This window comes from Equus quagga, chromosome 13 (assembly GCF_021613505.1).
Source record: "Equus quagga isolate Etosha38 chromosome 13, UCLA_HA_Equagga_1.0, whole genome shotgun sequence".
In the NCBI taxonomy this organism is placed as follows: domain Eukaryota; kingdom Metazoa; phylum Chordata; class Mammalia; order Perissodactyla; family Equidae; genus Equus; species Equus quagga.
The window spans coordinates 83908428-83931017 of NC_060279.1; the positions used below are offsets into that span (position 1 = coordinate 83908428).

General features: G+C 41.7%; 1 protein-coding gene and 1 pseudogene across 1 annotated transcript; both read left to right on the plus strand.

Moving 5' to 3' along the window:
- Window positions 1-2618: 2618 nt before the first annotated feature.
- LOC124251400 (ret finger protein-like 4A) lies at window positions 2619-5410 on the plus strand. Its single transcript, XM_046684160.1, has 2 exons — window positions 2619-2904; window positions 4833-5410. The coding sequence occupies exons 1-2, from the start codon at window positions 2619-2621 to the stop codon at window positions 5408-5410; spliced, it is 864 nt and encodes a 287-aa protein (XP_046540116.1).
- A 12356-nt stretch (window positions 5411-17766) lies between these two features.
- Window positions 17767-18592, plus strand: LOC124250270 (vomeronasal type-1 receptor 1-like; annotated as a pseudogene).
- Window positions 18593-22590: the final 3998 nt, after the last annotated feature.

Genomic DNA, 22590 nt, shown 5'->3' on the forward strand with positions numbered 1-22590 from the left:
GACACCTGGAGGAGCTGAATGTCGAGCTAACCCCACAAGTTGCAGATGATGTGACCATGAGCAGAGCCTGGGATGAGAGCAGAGCAGCCCCAGTGATTGGCGCCTTGGGTTCAATGACTTCCCTGCAGAGATAAGAGGGGGAGAATCTGTCCCCACTAGGTGGCATATTGAAATGCGGGGTAGCTCAACCATAGTAGACTCAAGACACTGGGCAGCCAATGACAGCGAGCAAGGAGAGTGTGCCACTGCCCGGGGGAAGTCAGGCGGCTCCTCTCTGTCCAAAGTTCCAATTGAAAAAAATACCACAGGAAACCAACACCCAAGGTCAGCCCCTCTGGTGCGCTGGGAAATCTAACTTGCACTTTTCTTCTCTTTAATGGATGAATTCTTACCCAAGATATTACCATCCATGCCTTTGCAGGTTGAGGATATTTGGGGGGAACCTGATAGAGGTAGATCAAATTTCCAAGGTTGGCCTTTTCCACCACAGTGGTCACCTGGTGTTCCCAAAGACAATATAAGCCTTGCTCCTGATCAGCTCAAAATAAACAATGGAAAACTCAATAGAAATCAATCCCTCACAGGCAAGAGTCAGTGACACCACAAACATGAGAATAACATCTTCCAGAAATGTGAAAACATTCTAAAAGGACTTGTAAAATAAATTTAAAGCTTATTGAAATATCAGATAAGAAGTAAAAATGTCATATGAATATGTGTGTGGGACTTTCAATTCCCCTTAATGAGACCAAAGGACTTGAGAGCCAGGAATGAGCCTCTGCTTTGGATGTGAAATGACAGGAGCATCAAGGAAATAGCAGCAAATCATTGCTGTGGACTGATGAATTAATGCCTCTTTAACATAATCACCTAAATCTAATCTAACTCCTTTCACTGCATACCAACCGCCACCATTTCCCAATTTTTTATTTCACCCCCTAAACCCTGATCACCTATGAGTCATCTACAACTATGGGGAACATTCTTCGAACACGTGTTAAGAGAAATGTATCTCATTTTATATATGTTGTGATGTATGGAAATAACAATATTATAAAAATATATTTCACCTTTGATTAATTAAAAAAACAGGACCTTCACCTGCTGACTGATTGTCAGGGAACAGTTTTGGGATTTATTTGCCAAACTTCTGAATAAGGAGTTTCACATTTGTGGAGAAAACACTCTTTGTAAGAAGCGACAGTGGTCTGGTGAGTGTGATTTTAGGACAGACTTCTGAGTAGGTTTAATTAATTTCCTTGATCAAAATGGGAGACTTTACTTTCATCATCAAAAACTATTGGAAATTGGTCCCATTTATTTCAGAAAGATTAATAATGAGGACAATTTTTTTAAATTTCAATCTTAATTCAAGTTCCTATCATCAACAGATGTAATATCCAAGATCTAATCTAGAATGGTATTATGGCGATATTTTGTTCATAGTTTAAAAATAACACTTTCATGATACAATTATCCTCTCCGTGGTAAACTCTCTATGAGGTGAGAAACGTCTCACTAATGCTGGAATTGAATCAAAATCTGATTGGATTAAAGAGGAGAGGTGAGATGTGAGTGAGGCGGGAGGAGGGACCCTGTCTAATAAAAGCTCCTTGTTGGTTGACCTCACTCCAGAGCTCTGTCGGGACGAGCAGCTGGAGGCCAGAGGAGGACCTAGTGGAGAGCAGGTGAGTTCAGTCTTACGGAATTTCACTTTTACTCCTCAAATTTCTACAAAAGGCAGATATAAGAAAGTAAGGTCTCGAACTGGAGTAATTCATTAATTCAGCAATTGCTGTCTGAGGCTAACTCAGTGCCAGGCACAGTGTGTGCACCTAGGGACATGGGGACCTCTGATGGGAGCAGAAGGGAGAACTTAGATGTTCAATACTCATGTTGGAGAAATAATACAGTCTTCCTTATCCTGAGTCAAATCAGAGCTTGGTAAATTCTGTGAGATGGTGAGTGGGGTTCCAGCCACAGACTTATTCCACCTCTCAAGCTCTGTTCTGAGCTTTTGCCTCATGAAGGTTGGACAGACAGGGGAGGTGGACAGTTTTGGTGTCTAGACTAGCGCTGTCCAGTAGAAATATAAGGTGACCCACATATGTAAATGTAAATTTATTTTTTAGTAGCCACAAAAATTAAAATCAAACAAATCTAATTTTACAGGCAAAATGTAATCCGTTCAACATGTAATCAGTTTTTGAAAGTTCTCAATGAAATAGTTTATTCTCTTTTTCTCATTACATCTTCAAAATTGAATGCGTGTCTTATACTCACAACACATTTCTATGTGGATAAGCCTACCTCTTGGGCTCAATAGCCAATTGTGGCTGGTGGCCACCACATTGGACGGCCCGGGTGAAATATAGAGCCTCTCACCACCCAAGTTAAAACCCAAGAATGAATCATGTCCTTCATTCCAACTGGCATTTTAAATACCAGAACTTCAGGGTCATGAGTCTGTTATATTTGTACTTATGCTGTATCATCATTACCTAGTTGTAGTGATTGCAAATCACTCTGTCTGTAAAGATAAAGGTCTCCCAAGGACTAATATCCACGCAGCTCATGGAAATTCCAATATCATGCACATTTTTCCCCAGACAGCGGCCATGGCTGAACACTTTAAAGAAGCAAGCAGATGTCGTCACTGCATGAGTTATCTTGAAAAACCCATGTACCTGAACTGTGGGTATGTCTGCTGCCTCCAGTGCATCAATTCACTGCAAAAGGAGCCCGATGGAGAGGGTTTATTGTGCCCCCTCTGCTCTGTGGTCTCTCAGAAGAAGGACATCAGGCCTGGTATCCAGCTGAGGGCGCTGGTTTCCAAGATCAAGGCGTTAGAGCCCCAGCTGAGAGCTGTTCTCCAGATGAACCCAAGGATGCGAAAGTTCCAAGGTAAGGCATCCATACAACCTGCCCCCAGTCCAGAAAGTGCTCTGCTAAAGGCAACTTTTCAAAAGTTCTCCATGAAATAAGGGCATTAACTGAATTCTGGCACCTGAAATTTTTATTCTTTCAAAGCAACAGTTGTTCTCACCTGTAAGTATAGATTAGAACCATCCATAGGTTTTTAAGAAAATATAATATCTAGGTCATGCCCAAGACCTATGCTATCCAATATTTCCCATAGGCTCTGACAGTTATTGATCACTCTACTTGGCTATTGACACAAGTAGATACCAGATTCTAGATACTTTGCATTAAATAAAGTGTATTATTCAAATCAATTATATCCAATTCTTATCCCTAATTTTTTATGTGTTTGTCAGAAAATTTAAAATACATAGTGGGTTCACATGTAACAATGAAACAATGATTCTCAAACTTGAGTGTTTAAATTCCCTGAGGATCTTGTTTAAATGCAGATTCTGATTCAGTGCGCTGGGCTGGCCTGTGGATCTGGGTTTCTGACAAGAGCCCTAGTGGTGCTGAGGCTGCTAGTTCATGGGCCACACGTTGTGTACCAAGGTTCTGCACCCACTGAATCTGACCCCCTCTTGCGGTGACGCGCAGGAATCTGCAAAGTTTAACAGCCCCCAGGTTATTCTAATGCACAGTGAGTGTGGGCAATGAATGTTCCCCAGAGCTCAAGCTGCAGGCAAAGGGGAGTAAAATTGCATGTGGTTGTGTCTGTAGGTTTAACTCCTCTGCAGACTCTGCACCCAAGCACTGCAGCCTGCGCTTCCCTCCCTGACCTGGAACTCAGAGAAACATGCCTGATTCAGTGTCACAGCTCTGAGTTAAGGTGAATTATGACAAATCAGCTGCAGGTCTCATGTGCTAAAGTCAGGAAGCCAGCCCAGACTTCACAGGCTCATTGGGAAGGAAACAAATTGCTTTGTTTTCTAAATGAGTTCACTCCTTGTTCCATGCATACTTGAATCAGGGATGGTGAAACCTGTCCCAGAAACTTGATGAGCCTTGACAATTACTCTCTGGTGGTCAGAAAGTCAGAGCATCTCCTAGACAGCCATGTTATAATGACGCCAAGTAAAGTAATGGTCTTTGATCCAGAGAGTTGATGTCTGAGGCTCGGTTGGCTCCATCCACAGGGTCAGGTTAGGACAAGCAGCTCTATGCATCCATCCTCATAACTGGGGTTAGTTGGAAGTGTTGACACACAGTCATTCTTCTCCAATTTTCCTGCACCTCTGAGCACTGTCCCATTAAGTTCTGGGGCTAAGTTGCTGCCAAGATCCCAGCACATCCCTACTCAGGTCCATTGGAATCCCTTCCTCTATCTTGACTATCCAGAGTTACCCATCTTATCTCAGGACTCCTAGCATTTCTTTTTAATATTTTATTACAACTCTAGGAAAGAAAAGAAAAAGTCTGGAAGGCAACTGCCTATTTAACAACAGTAAATGAGGAAGGTAATTGCAAAATAAGAAAAAAGAAAAGAAAAACTTTAATATTTCAGTAAGTAAAATATTTTCCATCATTCAAATATGTATTTACTGTCTGTGTTTTGACAGAATCTGTGTTATTTTGTCTAATTTGAGAAGAAACAACAATCATGGTCTCTTTTTTTCATGTATATTATGTAGTTTAGGAAAGAAAAATCTTTAATCAAATAATTAAATGAGCTTAATGTACAGAGAATACTTATGATGCTAAGAGGGACCATTTTCAGTTAAAATCATTTATTCTACATATAAAAGTTGGTCTAATCAAGGCACCAGGGAGGTTTTTCCAGGAAAACTCTGATTAGGGAAGAAGTGTCTAGTTAAAGAAGGAAAGTGAGTGAGATATTTGGGGCTTGCAGCAGTGTGCAGAGCGGTGCACAGTGTATGTACATGATTTGCTTATTTTTATCCCATCAGTGGATATGACCTTGGATGTCGACACAGCCAACAACCACCTCATCATTTCTGAGGACCTGAGGAGTGTCCACTGTGGGTATTTCATACAGTATTGGAGGACGCGTGCTGAGAGATTCATCTATGCCATCTGTGTCCTGGGCTCCCCTCGGTTCACATCCGGCCGCCATTACTGGGAGGTAGACGTAGGGACAAGCAAAGAATGGGATGTAGGCGTTTGCAGAGAATCTGTTAATCGACAAGGGGTAGTTGTACTGTCTTCAGAACTCGGTTTTTGGACTGTGGGTTCAAGAAATGGAGATGTCTTCTCAGCCAGCACTGTGCCTGTGACTACTCTCTTGGTGAGCCCTAGGTTACATCGAGTAGGGATTTTCCTGGATATGGATATTGGGATCATTTCCTTTTATCACGTTAGCGATGGATCTCATATTTTCACGTTCAGTAAAGTTTCTGCTGCGGAGCCTCTGCGTCCATTTTTTGCTCCCGCAAATCCAATGAAGGACGATCAGGGCTTCCTGAGAATCTGTCCTGTGGTGAATCCAGGAATCAGTCCTCCAACGAGTCCTGGGCAAGGCAAATGAACCTCTCACTGCAGAAACATTCATAGAAAGTTCCTCTGTGCTCGTCGCTTTAGCTGGGAAAGTTTCTGCTTGTTACACACGTGGTACAAAAGTGTAGCAAGAAACTATGGAAGAATTTACAAATAATGAACAAAATTAATTATATTTATTAGGAAAAATTACATTGCCAATACTTAGTAATGTCATGGTCATTTCCTTTGGGACTTGTTTATATTTCTGGTTCAATAAATACGTTATGAACTTTCAGATGAATTTCCAAATATTTTCCCATTTTTTCTGAAGATCAACTTAGTGTGTAATGGAGGTTATTAATTAAATGAAAACTTGAATGTGACCCAAAGGATATATTGATTTTGTAAATGATAAGGAACAAGACCTATATAAGCAGTAAAAATACAGGTATGTGTGTACTAAGTTTCACTCAACAACTGAAAAACACACATTCATATCAAATGCACATAAACATTCACGGAACATTGAGGAGGGTAGCTAGGGCAGCAGGAGCAGCTTATTCAGGGAAGTGGTTTCACCTGAACCCTAATCTCAGCCTGATCCCAGAGGAGCTCTGAAATGTGAATGGCACCACAGTTTTCCCACCTCAAAGTAACAGGTATGGGCCATAGCCACCTCCTCTTATCTCTGACATTTGCTGCAGGCTGTGGGGTAGAGAGAGTGGACCCTCCCAGCATTTTCCCATGAGCCAGCTGCCGTCAGCCCAGGGCAGTTCTTTAGAGACTGCTGAGTCTGTCACTGCAGGTGGACTGAGTATGCCAGGCAGGGAGAGGGGATCTGAGCAGAAATGTACCCCTTTCCAATACAGTACCATAGTTAACATTTCTGTTTTGTTCACATGCTCAACTAATCATTATCTTCTTTCATAATGTTCAGAGTTGGGTTTTTTATTATTTTATTGAGGGCTATTGGTTTAAAATATTGTGTAAATTTCAGGTATACATTATTACATTTCAGCTTCTGTGTAGACTGCATCGTGCTCACCAACAACAGTCTAGTCTTCGTGACCATACAAATGTGCCCCTCTACCCTTTCTCCCTACCCCACTTCCTTCCCCTCTGGTAACCACCAGTCTGTTCTCCTCCTTATCTTTGCGTTTCTTTATTTATCTTCAACATATAAGTGAAATCATATGGTATTTTTCTTTCTCTATCTGACTTATTTTGCTTAGCATAATAACCTCAAGGTCCATCCCTGTTGTCTTTTTTATGGCTGAATAGTATTCCATTGTACATATAAACCACACCTTCTCTATCCATTCACCCATTGATGGGCACTTGGGTTGCTTCGAGGTCTTGGCTATTGTGAATAATGCTCCAGTGAACCTAGGGGTGCACATATCTTTTTGAAGTAGTGATCAAGTTCTTTGGATAAATACCCAGAAGTGGAAAAGCTGAATCCTATGGTATTTCTATTTTTCATTTTTTGAGAAATCTCCAAACTGTATTCCATAATGGTGGCACCAGTTTGCATTCCCACCAGCAGTGTATAAGAGTTCCCTTTTCTTCACATCCTCTCCAACAATTACTTCTTTTCTTGTTAATTATAGCCGTTTTGACAGGTGTGAGGTGATATCTCCTTGTAGTTTTTATTTGTGTTTCCTTAATCATTAGTGATGTTGAACATCTTTTCATGTGCCTGTTGACCATCTGTATATCTTCTCTGGAAAAATGTCTATTCATATCCTCTGCCCATTTTTTGACCGGGTTTTTCATTTGTTGAGTTGAATGAATTCTTCATATATTTTGGAATTAACCCTTTGTTGGGTATATGATTTGCAAATATTTTCTCCCAGTTGATGGGTTGTCTTTTCATTTTGTTGATGGTTTACTTCCCCTTGCAGAAGTTTTTTAGTCCCATGTAGTCCCATTTGTTTATTTTTCCTTTTGTTTCTCTTGCCTGAGGAGACATAGTACTCAAAAAGAAACTGGGAAGATTGATGTCAAAGAGTGTACTGCTTATGTTTTCTTCTAGGAGTTTTATGGTTTCAGGTCTTACATTCAAGTCTTTAATCCATTTTGAGTTAATTTTTGTGTATGGTGTACAACGATCTACTTTCATTCTTTTGCACTTGGCTGTCCAGTTTTCCCAACAGTATTTATTGAAGAGACTTTCCTTTCTCCATTGTATGTTCTTGACTCCTTTTTCAAAGATTAGCTGTTGATAGATGTGCAGGTTTATTTCTGGGCTCTCAATTCTGTCCCATTGATCTGTGTATCTGTTTTTATGCCAGTACCATGCTGTTTTGATTACTATAATATATTTTATAGTATATTTTGAAGTCAGGGAGTGTGATAACCTCCAACTTTGTTCTTTTTTCTCAGGATTCCTTTGGCTATTCGGGGTCTTTTGTTGTTCCATATAAATTTTAGGATTATTTGTTCTATTTCCATGAAAAATGTCATTGGGATTCTTATTGGGATTGCATTGAATCTGTAGACTGCTTTAGGTAATACGGAAATTTAACTATGTTAATTCTTCCAATCCATGAGCATGGAATATCTTTTCATTTCCTTGGGTCCTCTTTGATTTCTTTCAACACCGTCTTATAGTTTTCAGCATATAGGTCTTTCACCTCTTTGGTTAAATTTATTCATGGGTATTTTATTCTTTATGTTGTGATTGTAAATAGGATTGTAGTCTTGATTTCCCTTTCTATTAGTTAGTCATTAGTGTATAAAAACTGCAACCTAATTTTGTACGTTGATTTTGCACCCTGAAAATTTACTGCATTTGATAATTATTTCTAATAGTTTTTTTATGAAGTCCTTAGAGTTTTCTACAGATAAAATTATGTCATCTGCAAATAGTGAGTTTTACTTCTTCCTTGCTAATTTGGATCCTTTTTGTTTCTTTTTCTTGCCTAATTTATCTGGCTAGGACTTCTAATACCATGATGAGTAAGAGTAGCAAGAGTTGGCAACCTTGTCTTGTTCCTGTTCTCAGAGGAATGGCTTTCAGTTTTTCACTGTTAAGTATGATGTTGGCTGTGGGTTTGTCATATATGGCTTTATTATGCTGAGGTACTTTCCTTCTATACCCATTTTATTGAGAGCATTTATCACAAATGCATGTTGGATCTTGTCAAATGCTTCCTCCACATCTATTGAGATGATCATGTGATTTTTATTCTTCATTTTGTTAATGTGGTGTATCACACTGATTGATTTGCAGATGTTGAACAATCCCTGTGTCCCTGGAGTAAGTCGCACCTGATTGTGGTGTGTGATCCTTTTAATGTGTTGTTTCATTTGATTTGATAATAGTTTTTAAGCATTTTTGCGTCTATGTTCATCAGTGATATTGGTCTGTACTTTTCCTTTTTTGCGTTCTTTCTGTGGTTTTGGTATCACGATAATGTTGGCTTGTAAAATGAGTTAGGAAGTGTCCTGTCCTCTTCAATTTTTCAGAAGAGTTTCAGAAGGGTAGATATTAAATCTTGCTTGGATATTTGGTAGAATTCTCCAGAGAAGCCATCGGGTCCTGGGCTTTTGTTTGGGGGGAGGTTTTTGATTACTGTCTCAACTCTTTACTGTGATTGGTTTATTCAGATTCTGTTTTTTCTTGATTCAATTTTGGGACATTGTAAGATTCTAAGAATTTATCCATTTCTTCTAGGTTATCCAGTTCGTTGATGTATAGCTTTTCATAGCATTCTCTTATAATTCTTTGTATTTCTGTGATATCTGTTGCTATTTCTCCTCTTTCATTTCTGATTTTATTTATTTAGTAAATAAAATCTCTCTCTTTTTCTTAGTGAGTCTGGCTAAGACTTTGTCAATTTTTTATATCTTTTCAAAGAACCATTTCTTAGTTTCATTGATCCTTCCTATCATTTTTTTTAGTCTCTATTTTGTTTATTTCTGCTCTGATTTTTATTATTTCCTTCCTCCTACTGACTTTGGGCTTTGTTTGTTTTTCTTTTTCTACTTCTTTTAAGTATAGTGTTAGATTGTTTATTTGAGATTTTTCTTGCTTATTGCAGTAGGCCTGTATTGCTATAATTTTCCCTCTTAGTACCACCTTTGCTGCATCCCATAAGAGTTGACATATTGTGTTTCCATTTTCATTTGTCTCCAGGTATTTTTTTACTTCTCCTTTGATTTCTTCATTGATCCAATGGTTGTTCAGTAGCATGTTGTTTAGTCTCCACATATTTGTGACTTTCCCAGCTTTTTTCTTGTAGTTGATTTCTAGTTTCATAACATTGTGATCAGAAAAGATACTTGATACGACTTCAATCTTCTTAAATTTATTGAGGCTTGCCTTGTTTCCCAACATATGGTCTACCTTTAAGAATGTTCCATGTGCACTTAAGAAGAATGTGTAGTCTGCTGGTTTTGGATAGAATGTTCTATATATATCTATTAAGTCCATCTGGTCTACTGTTTCATTTAAGGCCACTGTTTCCTTGTTGATGTTCTGTCTAGATGATCTATCCATTGATGTAAGTGAGGTGTTAAAGTCCCCTACTACTATTGTGTTGCTGTCAATTTCTCCTTTAGGTCTGTTACTTGTTGATTTATATACTTTGGTGCTCCAGTGTTGGGTGCGTATATGTTAATAAGTGTTATGTCTTCTTGGTGGAATGACCCTTTTATCATATAATATTCATCTTTGTCTCTTATCTTTTTTGTCTTGAAGTCTGTTTTGTCTGATATAAGTACGGCTATACCTGCTTTCTTTCGTTTGCCATTTTCTTGGAGTATAGTCTTCCATCCCTTCACTCTGAGCCTATGTTTGTCTTTAGAGCTGAGATGGGTCTCTTGGAGGCAGCATATTGTTGTGTCTTGTTTTTAACTCATCCAGCCACTCTGTTTTGGGAGGTCTTTTGATTGGTGAATTCAATCCATTTACATTTAGAGTGATTATTGATATATGAGGGCTTAATGCTGCCATTTTATCTTTTGTTTTCTGGTTGTTCTAGATTTTCACTGTTTCTTTTTCCTTCTATTTCTGTCTGCCATTTCAGTTCAGTGGTTTTCTGTGATGGTGTTCTCTTTATTTATGATTTGTGACTCTGCTCTGACTTTTTATTTTGTGGTTACCATGAGTTTGTATAAAAGATCTCATAAGTGAGATAGTCCTTTTTCTACTGATAGCCTCTTATCTCCATTAGCCAATGCATGTTCTGTCATTTCCTCTCCCCCAACCCTTTTTTGTTTTGGTGGGGAAGATTGTTCCTGAGCTAACATCTGTGCCAATATTCCCCTATTTTTTGTATGTGGGACACCACCACATCATGGCTTGATAACTGGTGTGTAGGTCTGCACCTTGGATCTGAACCCATGAGCCCCAGGCCGCTGAAGCAGAGAGCACCAGCTAAGCCACTAAACCACCATGCCAGCCCCCTTTCTATGTTTTTGTTGTCACAAATTATTTTTTTGTGTGTTGTGAGTTTGTGACCAAATTGAAGTGATTATAGTTATTTTTTATGCTTTCTTTCCCTTTACCCTTTACGTTTTAATTGTTTACTAACCTAATCTGATATAGAGTTGCAATTTTATTATTCTGTCTATTGATGACTTTGCTCAAAGCTTTGTAATCCTTTGCCTTTTTGTTCCAGGTAGGAGGGCTCCTTTCAACATTTCTTGTATGACAGGTCTCGTGGTGATGAACTCCCTCAGCTTCTGTTTGTCCAGGAAAGCTTTTATTCTCCATCATATCTGAAAGATAATTTTTCTGGATAGAGTATTCTTGGCTGATAGTTTTTGTCTTTCAGTGTTTTGAATATATCATTCCACTCTCTCCTAGCCAAACAGAGGCACATTCTTCCCAGACAGGGGCCACAGTTGGACACTTTAAAGAAGCAGTAGATGTCCTGCTGGCTCATCTTGAACATGCCATGTACCTGAAATGTGGATGTGTCTGCTCCCATCAGTGTATCAATTCACTGCAGAAGAAGCCCAATTGGGAGGGTTTATTGTGCCCCTTCTGCTCCATGGTCTCTCAGAAGAAGGACCTCAGGACCATTTGCCAACTGAGGGTGCTTGCCTCCAAGATCCAATTATCAATTGAAATTTCCAGTTATGAATTGATAATTCCAATGATCAATTTTTAAGAATTAAATGTTTTCTCTCTATATTTCCTAATCGATGCTTTTTCCTAACCCCTGTCTGTCTCCAGGAAATGCTTCTTTCCAGTGATCATCAATAGAAACACAGGGATGAGCTTGAAGTCTAACGAGAGACTCAAGGAGCAGAGCTCCCTATGTGACTCAGAGCAAATTGCAATCTCTTTGCAGAGTCACATGGACATGTGGTCAACTCAAGATTCTCAGGAGGAAACACTGACTTCAACTGGGGCATTTCCCAGGTTAAACGGACCTGAGGCCATAAATAGCAAGCTTATTTAAGTTGTAGAACTTAAACTCATGAGAAAGACCAGTCTCCCAATCATAAGCTGATGATGAGTGCTGTAGGGGAGAAAGAATTATTCCTTTATCCTCTGGGTTCTTCTGGCTCATCTAAGAATTAAATTGATATGAGACAAAATAACAGGAGAAAATCAAATTTTAATAACATGTATACATGGAAAAAACCCAAGAACACTGAGTAACTTGCCATAAGGGCCAAAGACACCACCTTAAATACCATCTTTAGTTAAAGACAAAGGAAGATGTTAGGGGTGGTAGTTTTGGAATTCAAAGGGGAGGAAGACAATTTACATGGAAATAGAAAAACAAATATTTGGTAAACAAATATTTGCCATGCCTTGCAAAGACAATGTGACATGGAGAGGACTTTGACCAAATGGTCCTTGCTATCTTCCTCCCTATCACACCTAGTTCATCTTATGCTATTGTTATCTGTGGTGATAGCTCCTTCCTGGAACAGATCTACTGTCTTAAATTGTTTTAGGCAGTTAGAGGGAAGGTCAAAGTTTCTTTCTGAGTCTTTTGTTCTTAAAAGAATCAAGCCACCACATTCTGGGATGGCAAATTCTGATCCCCTATAGTGTGAAAAACTTTGGAATGGTTTTGGAAAAGTGAAAGAGCATTAAGAAAAATGCCAAATGGGAAACTTAGCGAACAGAGCCCCAGAGGCACTTTGGAGTGTCCCTTCCATCCGCAATTAGGACTTTCATTCTAAATTTATTCTCTCACAGGGAACATAGAAAACTTTCTCTGCCTTCTGCTCAGCTTCTCATGTAGATCTTCTCAATAATTGCCAAGGGTTGTCACTAATCACCAGAAGTGACTCAGGGTAGTTTGCTTGGGGGATAAGATTTGTTCCTCATTGGAGATGCCCCAGACTCTTCATGCAGACAGTGTCACCAATACTGCAGGTGACATGCTAATGGCATCTCTGTGGGGAGATCAGGACCAGGAACCCCATCTCTATAACTATGGCCCATCCTGATTGACACTCCCCTGCACAGACTCTGGGACAAAGACCAGCCATGTGAGTGCTTCCTTTTGTTCAATCTCAGGGCAGAGAAGAGGAAAGAAGAGGCCTCCAGCAGGAGAGGAACTCAGAGTGGTGGTTGTTCACTGACATTTGCCAGGACAGGTGCTAGCCCTGCCTTGTCCAGAGCTGCCCCACTCTTGCCCTGGCTGGCAGGTCGAAGGTGGGAATGCATTGGGGTGTGTTTCAAAGTGAGACCAGAGTCATGAGGTTCACTGCAAATCCCTGTGCCCTATAGTTCCTGACAATGAGAGAAAGAGGGACAATCCCCCTTGGAATCTGTGCCAAGCCTTCTAAGTCCAGAGCCACTGAGCTCCTCAACCATATACGAAAGATTCTATTCATTTTCTCAGACCCAAGAGATTGGGGTTGGGTGTGAATACAGCAGGACAAATTGGTGTTCAAAGTTTGGGTTATGACTAAAAATCCTGAAACATGAATTAATATCCAATGACAGACACACATACGTGTACAAACAGAAATACACATAGAGAAATAGTCTGCCATCTAATGACAAACACATTTTTCCTTTTCTCAAATCCCACTTCAGCAGGATGCAGCCATCTCAGAAATGTTTGTGTTGGTCTCTTGTGTTCTGTGCTGTGCGTGTAAGTGTGGCTCAGATTTTTATCTCCCTAATTGAATGAGAAAAAGCCCCTCTGTTCTTTCTCTTGGCCTGAGGAGGCAGGGGATAGAAAAAAAAATTTGTAGTGAGATGAAGTTCAGTTATTTTTCAAGTTGGCCAAAATTGTGTGAATATTGGAAAATAAGGAATGTACAATTTTTTTCTCTAATTCATATTAGGAATTAGAACAAAACCCTCTGTGGTAATTCAACAGTGCATTTTATGTTTGGAATTATGGTGGGATGTACCTTAGGCCATGCTATGGTCTGAATGTTTGCGTCCCCTGAAAATTTTCAAGCTGAAGTTGTAACCCGCAAAGATAATAGTATTAGGAGATGGGTCTTTGGGAGACGCTAAAGTCATGAGGATGGAGCCCTCATGAATGGGATTAGTGTGTATAAAAGCAGGTTCAGAGAGATCCCTAGCCCTTCCACCATGTGAGGACATGGTGAGAAGGCGCTGGCCATGAACAAGGAAGAGAGCCTCCCCAGAAGGTGACCAGGCTGCAGCCTTGATCTTGAACTTCCAGCCTCCAGAACTGTAAGCAATAAATTCTGTTGTTTATAAGCCACCCAGTTGGTGGTATTTTGTTATAGCTGCTAGGACAGGCTAAGACAGGCCAATACTGAAAAAGACTGCAGAAGTGGTAGTGATGACTAAGACCAAGATGCCATCAGAGGCAATTTCGGAGAGGTTTAGCAATTCTACACTGGAAACAAAGTCCTTTTACCTTCCGCAATTCTCACGCATCCCTCCATCTAAGGCCTATTCCAACTCCTTTGCCCCTTGCCCTCAGCACACATGAGCTCTGTTATGTGGGTTTTCTCTTTCTCTCCTACAAGGTCTACAGACCAGCTCTGATTTCTGTGCTCACCTGTGATGATTAACACACCCCTCTGCTGATTCAGCATCAGCATTAATTCTGGCTGCTTCCCCTGTATTGTATGTACTCTATCACAGCAGGTACGAAACCCAGAAGGTAGGGGGATGCCAGTCGAGCAAAAAGCACTCAGGCACAAGAGAGACACACCTGCCTCTCAGTTTTGTTTCATGAAAGCAGAACTGTGTCATCAGAAGACTGTTTGGAAAATGGGGCTTCGGGGTCTCTCTTTTTTTTCCCAAGAATGCTGTGCACCAGTTTGTCCAAATACATGCAGAGTGACCTGTCCTGGTCCCTCCATGCCTGTGGGTGAAGAGAGGTTCCTGAGTGGCGACACCCACTGGGAAATGAGTTCCTCTAACAGTACGAGGCATCTTCTGTGGTTTGTTTTCTGACTCTGACTGTGGTCGTGCCCCCATGTGTGACTGTATGGGGTGATGGACATCATTTCTAGAGGAGCAGGTGTGTCCTTCTGCATTCTGCCTGGTGATTGTTGGTATAAGGGAGGCACTTCACCTGTGGGTGCCATCTCTGTGTGCTCCACAGAATGCACACCCAGCGGTTCTGACCACATCACCACCTCAGCAAGTCCTCAGACTCATACAGTGAAGGCCACAGGCCATGTTGGTGGGAGGAGTGGTGCAAGGGGATCAGGGGACCTGCACACACTAGGAGCCACTGCAGATGCGATTTGGGGAGCATTGGGTGGGGACCCAGGGGATCATATGAGGATCTATGGGGCATGAGAATTACATCAACTCTTTTGCCAATAAACAAGGTTCTGTGGGATTCACTGGGACTAGAGTAAAACTAAATACACAAGAGAACCATGGACTTGTAATGGTAACTCAAAGGAGCGACCTGAATAATTACAATTTCTGTTTAGAGTCTCGTATAGAACAGATTTATCAAAGGAACCTAAGGGAGGGATTGCTGTGCAGAATGGATCAGAGATAGGGTAGCATATATATATATATATATATATATATATATATGATTATGTATGCTTTTATATATATATAATCATATGTATGTACAAATACATTGTTGCTATCTTGAACAAAATTATCTCTAAGATTAAGAAAAGTAAATGTTTTCATCCCACCTTCACTTATTCCTTCTCTGAAGCTCTTCCTTTCTCTCCATAGATTCGAGTTTCTGATCTATATCATTTTCCTTCGCTCTAAAAAACTTCTTTCAACACTTCTTGCAAGGCAGGCAAAAAATCCTCTCCATTTTCCTTTGTCTGAAAAAGTCTTTATTTCTCCTTCACTTTTGAAAGATAATTTCACAGGGTATGAAATGTTAGATCGGTGGATTTTTTTCTCTCAGCACTTTCTTTCACACCTCTCTTGTCTTGCTTGCATGGTTTCCAGAAGTTGGAAATAATTCTTAACTTTGTCCTTCTATAAATAAGGTGGGGTTTTTTCCTCTAGCTGCTTTTAGGATTTTTTATTTTTATTTGATTATCCATATTTTGAAGATAACATGCATAGGTATAGTTGTGTTGGAGTGGGGCATTTATCCTGTCTGGTGTTCTCAGAGCTTTCTGGATCTGTGGTTTTGTGTCTGACATTAATTTGGGGAAATTCTCCACCATTATTTCATATATTTCTTCTGTTCTGTTCTTTCTTCTCCTTTTGGTATTCCTGTTATGCATACACTTTTTGTAGTTGTCCCACAGTCTTTGAATATTCTATTCTGATTTTTCAGTCTTTTTTTCTATTTGCTTTTCAGTTTTTGGAGGTTTCTACTGAGATATCTTCAAGCTCAGAGACTCTTTCCTCAGCTGTGTCCAATCTACTAACAAGCCCATGGGAGGCATTCATTTCTGTCACAGTGTTTTTGATGTCTAACATTTCCTTTTGCTTCTTTTTTAGGATTTGTCTCTCTGCTCACGTTGCCCATCTGTTCTTGTATGCTATCTACTTTATCCATTACAGCCCTGAGCATATTAATCATAGTTGTTTTAAAATCCTTTCTGATAATTCCAACATCTCTGCCATGTCTGCTTCTGATGCTTGTTCTGTCTCTTCAAATTGTGTTTTTTGCCTTTTAGTACGTCTTGTATTTTTTCTCAACAGCCTGACATTATACACTGGGTAAAAGGAACTGCTGTAAATAGGCCTTTAGTAATGTGGTAGTGAGGTCCAGGGAAAGGGAAGCTTTCTACAGTCCCAGGATTAGGGCTCAGTCTTTTACTGAGCCTGTGCCTCTGGACTACAAACTTTGCAAGTGTTTCTCAGGCTTTTTCTCCCCTCCTTAGATGGGACAGGGTGACTAGAGTGGCCTAGAGTTGGGTATTTCCCTTCCCCAGGTCAGTTAGGCTCTGATAATACCTCAGCAGGGTAGGATCCAGTTAACTCCTTTCTCCTGAGGGCTGACCTTGTTAAGAAGAGCACAGAGCTCTGGTGGGTTTCAAAATGGTTTCTTTTCCCCTCCCCCTGCCACATGCACAAGGGGATTTTTCTCTAATATTTATTGAGAAAATGTGGCCAAACTCGTGGAGGTAAGAATCACAAAAGGGTGGGGACCCCCTCTACAACTTGCGCTGCCTGTACTTTCTGACTCTCAGGCTTGTCCACACTGACCTCCAGCAATCTGTCAACTATAGGGCAGGTTTCCCACCTCACGCCTCATTCCCATGTGGTTTCTACTCATAAGTCTCTGCTCCAGTAAGTCTGGATTCCCTTTATTCACCTGTTCCTCTCTCCAGTCTCAGAGGGAGCAATGTCCCCTCTGTCCTCACTCTCTTATGGGTCCAAATGAGTTGGATTCAGAGAGACTAAATTTTTGGTGTATTCAGTTTTTTCTCTTTGTTAGGACAGAGTGGTGACTTTCAACCTCCTTACAGGAAAAACTAGAAACTGGAAGTCCACAATTCACTTCTTAACTCTGTAACAATGATGAATTATAAGTCTCAAATGTGGACAACTGATTCTCTTGCAACTCCATTAAAATTAGTTAGATAATCTTATAATCTCAACAATATTTTTGCATTTTCCATTTCATTTTCTTAAGTTAATACTTTCCTATAATAGGCAGGAGGACCATGAGTTCTAAAGGGGAGAAAGTGCTTTCTTGTCTCTGTCTCCTGTCACTTACTCATCTACTCAGTACATATTACTTATCACTATTCTGTGTCAACTTTATTGTTGAACAAGACAGATATGGCTCCTAAATTCATGGGCCTTCCATTCTGGTGGAGAATCAAAATATCAAAGTAAACAGAAATAAATACAAAATAATGGTGAAAATTATACTTAGCGTCAGGTGTACGTTTCCAGGTTGAGCCCTTCCTGTGGAGTATGATAGTGTCTCCCTTCTCAATAGAAGAGCAAAAGTCCTTTTCCAACATTGTTTATGTAAAAAGACTGCTGTGTCATCACTGGCATAAGCATATTTTGCTCCAGGCCACTCTGCAGCCATCTCTATGTCTTTTCAGAAAGATGTCCTAAGAACCACAGGGAACCAGCTGTGGAAACCACCTTTGTTTTACAGATTGGGGGTGGAACTCCGGCCAATGCCATTCTCTTCTTCCGTAATGTCTCTCCAATCTTGCTTGGCCACAGGCAGAGGCCTACACACATGATTCTCACCCACATGACCAATCTTTTGTTTCTTCTCTCCACTGGGATTCCCCACACAAAGGCAGCTTCTGTTTTGAGAAACCTCCTTGTCCAGTCTTGGGGGTAAATTTGTGTGTTATATACACAGAGTGGCTCACACCACCACCCTGTGCTGTACCTGTGTCCTGAGCACCTATCAGTTCCTCACACTCATCCCTTGCAGAATGGATTGGATGATGCTCAGAGGAAGAGCTTCCAAAGTCCTCAATCCTTCCTGCTCCACCTGCTGGATGATGAATTGCTTAATGAATATCTACATGCCCCTGATAGCCACTGGTCAACAGGGCATAGACAATGACACTGACTTCCAAGGAAGTGGTTCTGTTCATCTTCAAGTTCCACTGAACAAGTTGTCACCTTGTGGTCCATCTCTGATGCCATGCTTATTGGCCTCACAATCTGGGCTAGTGGCTCCACGGTGCTTCTCCTCCACAGACACCCCCAGAGAGTGCAGCATATTCACACCCCCAACACCTACTACAAATGCCCACTGAGACCAGAGCTGCCCACACCATCCTGATGCTGGTGGTCACTTTTGTCATCCCTTACATGCTGAATTTCATTTTTAATTTTTACATCACTGCCTTTTTAGATGCTCGTCCATGGTTGATGCTGATTTCTTGTATTTAGGCTTTACATTTCCCCACTTTTAGTCCCTTACTGCTGATCCTTAAGGATCCTAGAGCTCCCAGTTTCTGCTCTTGAATTGTTGAAATCACTGTTGAAAGGTAAATATATAGAAGTCAGCTTCTATACCATCCATGATTACTGTATTGAGTAATCATTTACCAGTTATCCATTTTCATAAACATTTTTGTTATAACGTAACATCATTTATGATTTTAACCATTTGTAAGCATACAGTCCAGTGGCATTAAACACATTCAGTGTTGTGCAACCATCACCTCTATCTGTACCCAAGACTTTTTCATCATCCCCAACAACTCTGTGCCCAGTAAAAGAACCACCCCCCTTCATCTCTATTCCCAGCCCAAGACATCTTCTATTCCACTGGCTTTAGGAATCTGCCTATTCTCAGTACTTCATTTAAGTGAAATCACATAGCATTTGTCCCTCTGTGTCTGCCTTATCTCATTAAGCATCATGTTTTCAAGGTCATTCCATGTTGTAGCATATATAAAAATTCCATTCATTTTTATGGCTGAAATCTATTCCATTCTATGTATATATAACAGTTTGTTGACTCCACTCATCTGTTGATGTACGCTTGGGTTGTTTCCACCTTTTGGCTTTTGTGAATAACACTGCTATGAACATGGATGTACAAATATCTGTCAAGTCCCTGCTTTCAATTCATTTGGATATTAGGAGTTAATTGCTGTCCTATAGGTTAGTTCCATGTTTAACCTTTTGAGAAATTACCAAACTGTTTCTTCAAAGCTGCTGTATCATTTTACATTCCCAACAGCAATGCACAAGGGTTCCGGTTTCTCCACATCATCACCAACACCTGTTCTTTTCCGTTTTTGTATTGCTGTGTATTCGTCTTAGCAGGAGTGAGGTGGGATCTCATTGTGGTGTGGTTTGCATTTCCCCAATGACATAGGATGTTGAGCCTCTTTTCAGACTTACTGGCATTTGTCTATCTTTGGAAAAAAATGCCTATTCATGTCATTTGCCCATTTTTGTATTGGGTAACCCTTTGTTGTTAATTTTAGAAGTACCTGATATATTCTGGGTATTGATCCCTTATCAGTATAAGATTCACAAAGTTTTTCTCCCATTCTGTAGTTTGTCAGAAGGTTGCTGTCAGCTCAGGGCAGTTCTCTAGAGACTGGTGAGTCTGTCACTGCAGGTGGGGCTGAGGGCACCACCCACGTAGAGATCTAAGTGGAGATGACTGCATCCACCATGGTGCCATTTTTACACTTGTTCACACTCTCAAATGATCACTATTCTTTATAATGCTTGAAGTTAATGATGCTTAATTAGGTTTAGTTGTGCAATTGAAGGGAGGAAATTTGAAGTGGTCAATTGGAACATTCCTCAAGGCAACACAGAAGTGATTCTGCAGCAGTCATACCATGACCTCTGCCCCTATCATTCATCCCCCTTTGAACCCATTGGGTTAATTGCTGCAGGGTTTTCCCCCAGAAATGCATCATGGTATGTATCTTAACAGTAACACCCCACTGTTTCTAGCCAGAGTATAATGATCACTTTAAAATTCTCCTGGGGAAGGGGCTGTGAGGGGGTTTACGCCAAACTAGGTCTACTCAAGGTAAATGATAGTCGAAAGTAGACAAGGTGTTCCTGAGTTGTGTAGGTGGGGTGATAGTACCATTGTCTATAATTGTTGTGCTTGAAAGTGTTCATTAAAGTTCCATTTTAGGAAGCAAACATTAGTGCTCTTTTAAATTATAAATATGCAAACTGAATTAAAATAATGTGGATGAAACATAAAGTAAAAGAATCAGCCCTAAAAATAAAATAAAAAGATGAAGACGTGCTCAGTAGGAAACATAAGACAGGAAAAGGAATAATTTCTCAGCAGAAAGCCTGCTGGAACCCCCATAGGGAGTGTGTGGTCATTTCAGGGGTTGGGGGCACTATGGGCTTGCGGGGGGTGGGGGGCACAGGCAGGCCCACAAAAAACAAGGAGTTGTAGGGGGCAAACTTTTCCTTAAAGAGTCAGATAGTAAAAAATTTAGGCTCACAGACCATGTGGTCTCTCTCACAGCTACTGAATGCTGCCTTTGTAGGAGAAAACTGTCAGAGACGGTATAAAATGAGAGCAGCTGAGTAACAACAAAACTATTTAACAAAACAAGCAGCAAACCTGGGGCCTCAGTTTCCCGACCCCCGAGCTGGGGCATCATGTGATGTGTGGGTGGGTTTCCCTTCCACACAGTAAAGGGCATGTTGCACAAACTGGCAGGAACGGGGTGCTGAGTCCCATGTGGCAGCAAGGACAGCACTGGGGGACAAAGGGGAGATCTGCATCTGCAAAGAGAGAGCAGAGGAGTCTGGAGGAGAGAAAGCATTTCTGTTTTAAGGGAAACATGAGACAGAGGAGGGGCTGGTGATAGAGGGTGTGTGTGCCTGACGTGGAGTTTGTGAGAAAAACAGAGACAAGGTGAGACTGAAAACGTGTGAGCACGTGCAGCTACGGGCAGTCAACTACCACTGTGCACACTCACATGAGAAGGCACATGTGTGTGCAGCCGCATGTGAAAGAACACCCTAGAGCACATGTATGAGAGGGAAGGGGCATGTGAGAGCGTGAGAGTGCGTGAGTATGTGACTGAAGTGGGTGGCCTCAAGTGTGCCAATGTGTCCTGCGAGATTGAGGTGGCCCACACTGAGAAGGTCTGTCCAGCGCTGGTAGCTGATTTCCTCAGCAACAGCCAAGGCCACTGAACAAGGGAGGCCTGGGGCTGGGCCTTGGTCTCTGGCGCCACCTGCTGGTCTCAGACCCTCACACTCCCTCCCTGCCCAGCTCCCAGACCCTAAACCCAGCCAGAACCCAGGGGCCCTCCCACCCAGTCCTCCAGCAGAAAACCCCTTGGTGGAAGCTCGGCCACTTCAGCCCCCGGGACACAAATGCCCTGGTCAGAATGGCACCCACAGGGTCTTCCCCAGTACCCACAAATGGCCCAAGCAGCTCAGCCCAGAGCCTGACATCTGACTCCCAGGGCCCTGGGGACATATTTGTCACTGAAACACTGAAGCACATGTAGCAAGAATGAACCAGTAAGGCAGGAACGAATGACTGCATTCATTCAACATTCAGTTATGGGCGCGTCACCACAAACCCAGGTGCTCAGGCCAAAGGGGGGGGGGGGGGGGGGGCGAATCCTTAAATGGTAGCTCCAATTGAGAAGCAGTGGCCAAAATATTCTGGAAGGAAGAATTCAAGATTTTTGGAGCTACTACTTCATACTGTAAGGAATGAAGAGGAAGATGCCTAGGAGAACGCTGAGATTAAGCCCCTAATTTATGTGGTGTGCTGGTCTGGGGCTTTGTTTACTGTCTTCTCCATTTTGACAAAGAAAGTGAGGAGAGTTCAAGTCTCTAACCCTTAACCTTCCACTAGAGTAAACCAAAGTAGGGCATTTTATGTTATTGCCCTCCTTGGCTTCTGCTGAAGGAAGGCTCCAAGACATGAAATAATAAAACACGTGCTTAATTCAGTGACCTGAGAGTCTGACTCATAGTCTACAAGGGGAGGGTCCCCCATCTTGGGTACACAAGAGGCCGCCACCCCTCCCCTAAGCCCTCGAGACACCCTCTGAGCGCCTTGAATCCTGAACTGACCCCATGTGCTTCCAGCATCCCTGGGACCCCGTCCTCCTCTGGGTTGGGTGGTCACCCACTTCGTCCAGCGCCCCCGCCCTCCATCACCACTGGCCTGCAGGAGGGGCCCTCCCTGGCTGGTACACCCCCCAGCAGGGACCCATGCACACTCACTCTTGCTCTATGATCCGTCTGGGGGCTGCCGTCCCTATGGCCACCCCTCTGCAGGGCAGCCACCTCCCCGGGAGACGTGGTCAGCCCTGATCACCGTGGGAGGGGGCTCCTGGAGCTGGCCTCCATGCTCCCTCTGGGCCCTGTGACTTGGGGGTCTGCACCTGCCTGCCCCTCACCTCCTGCCCACAGCAGCTCCT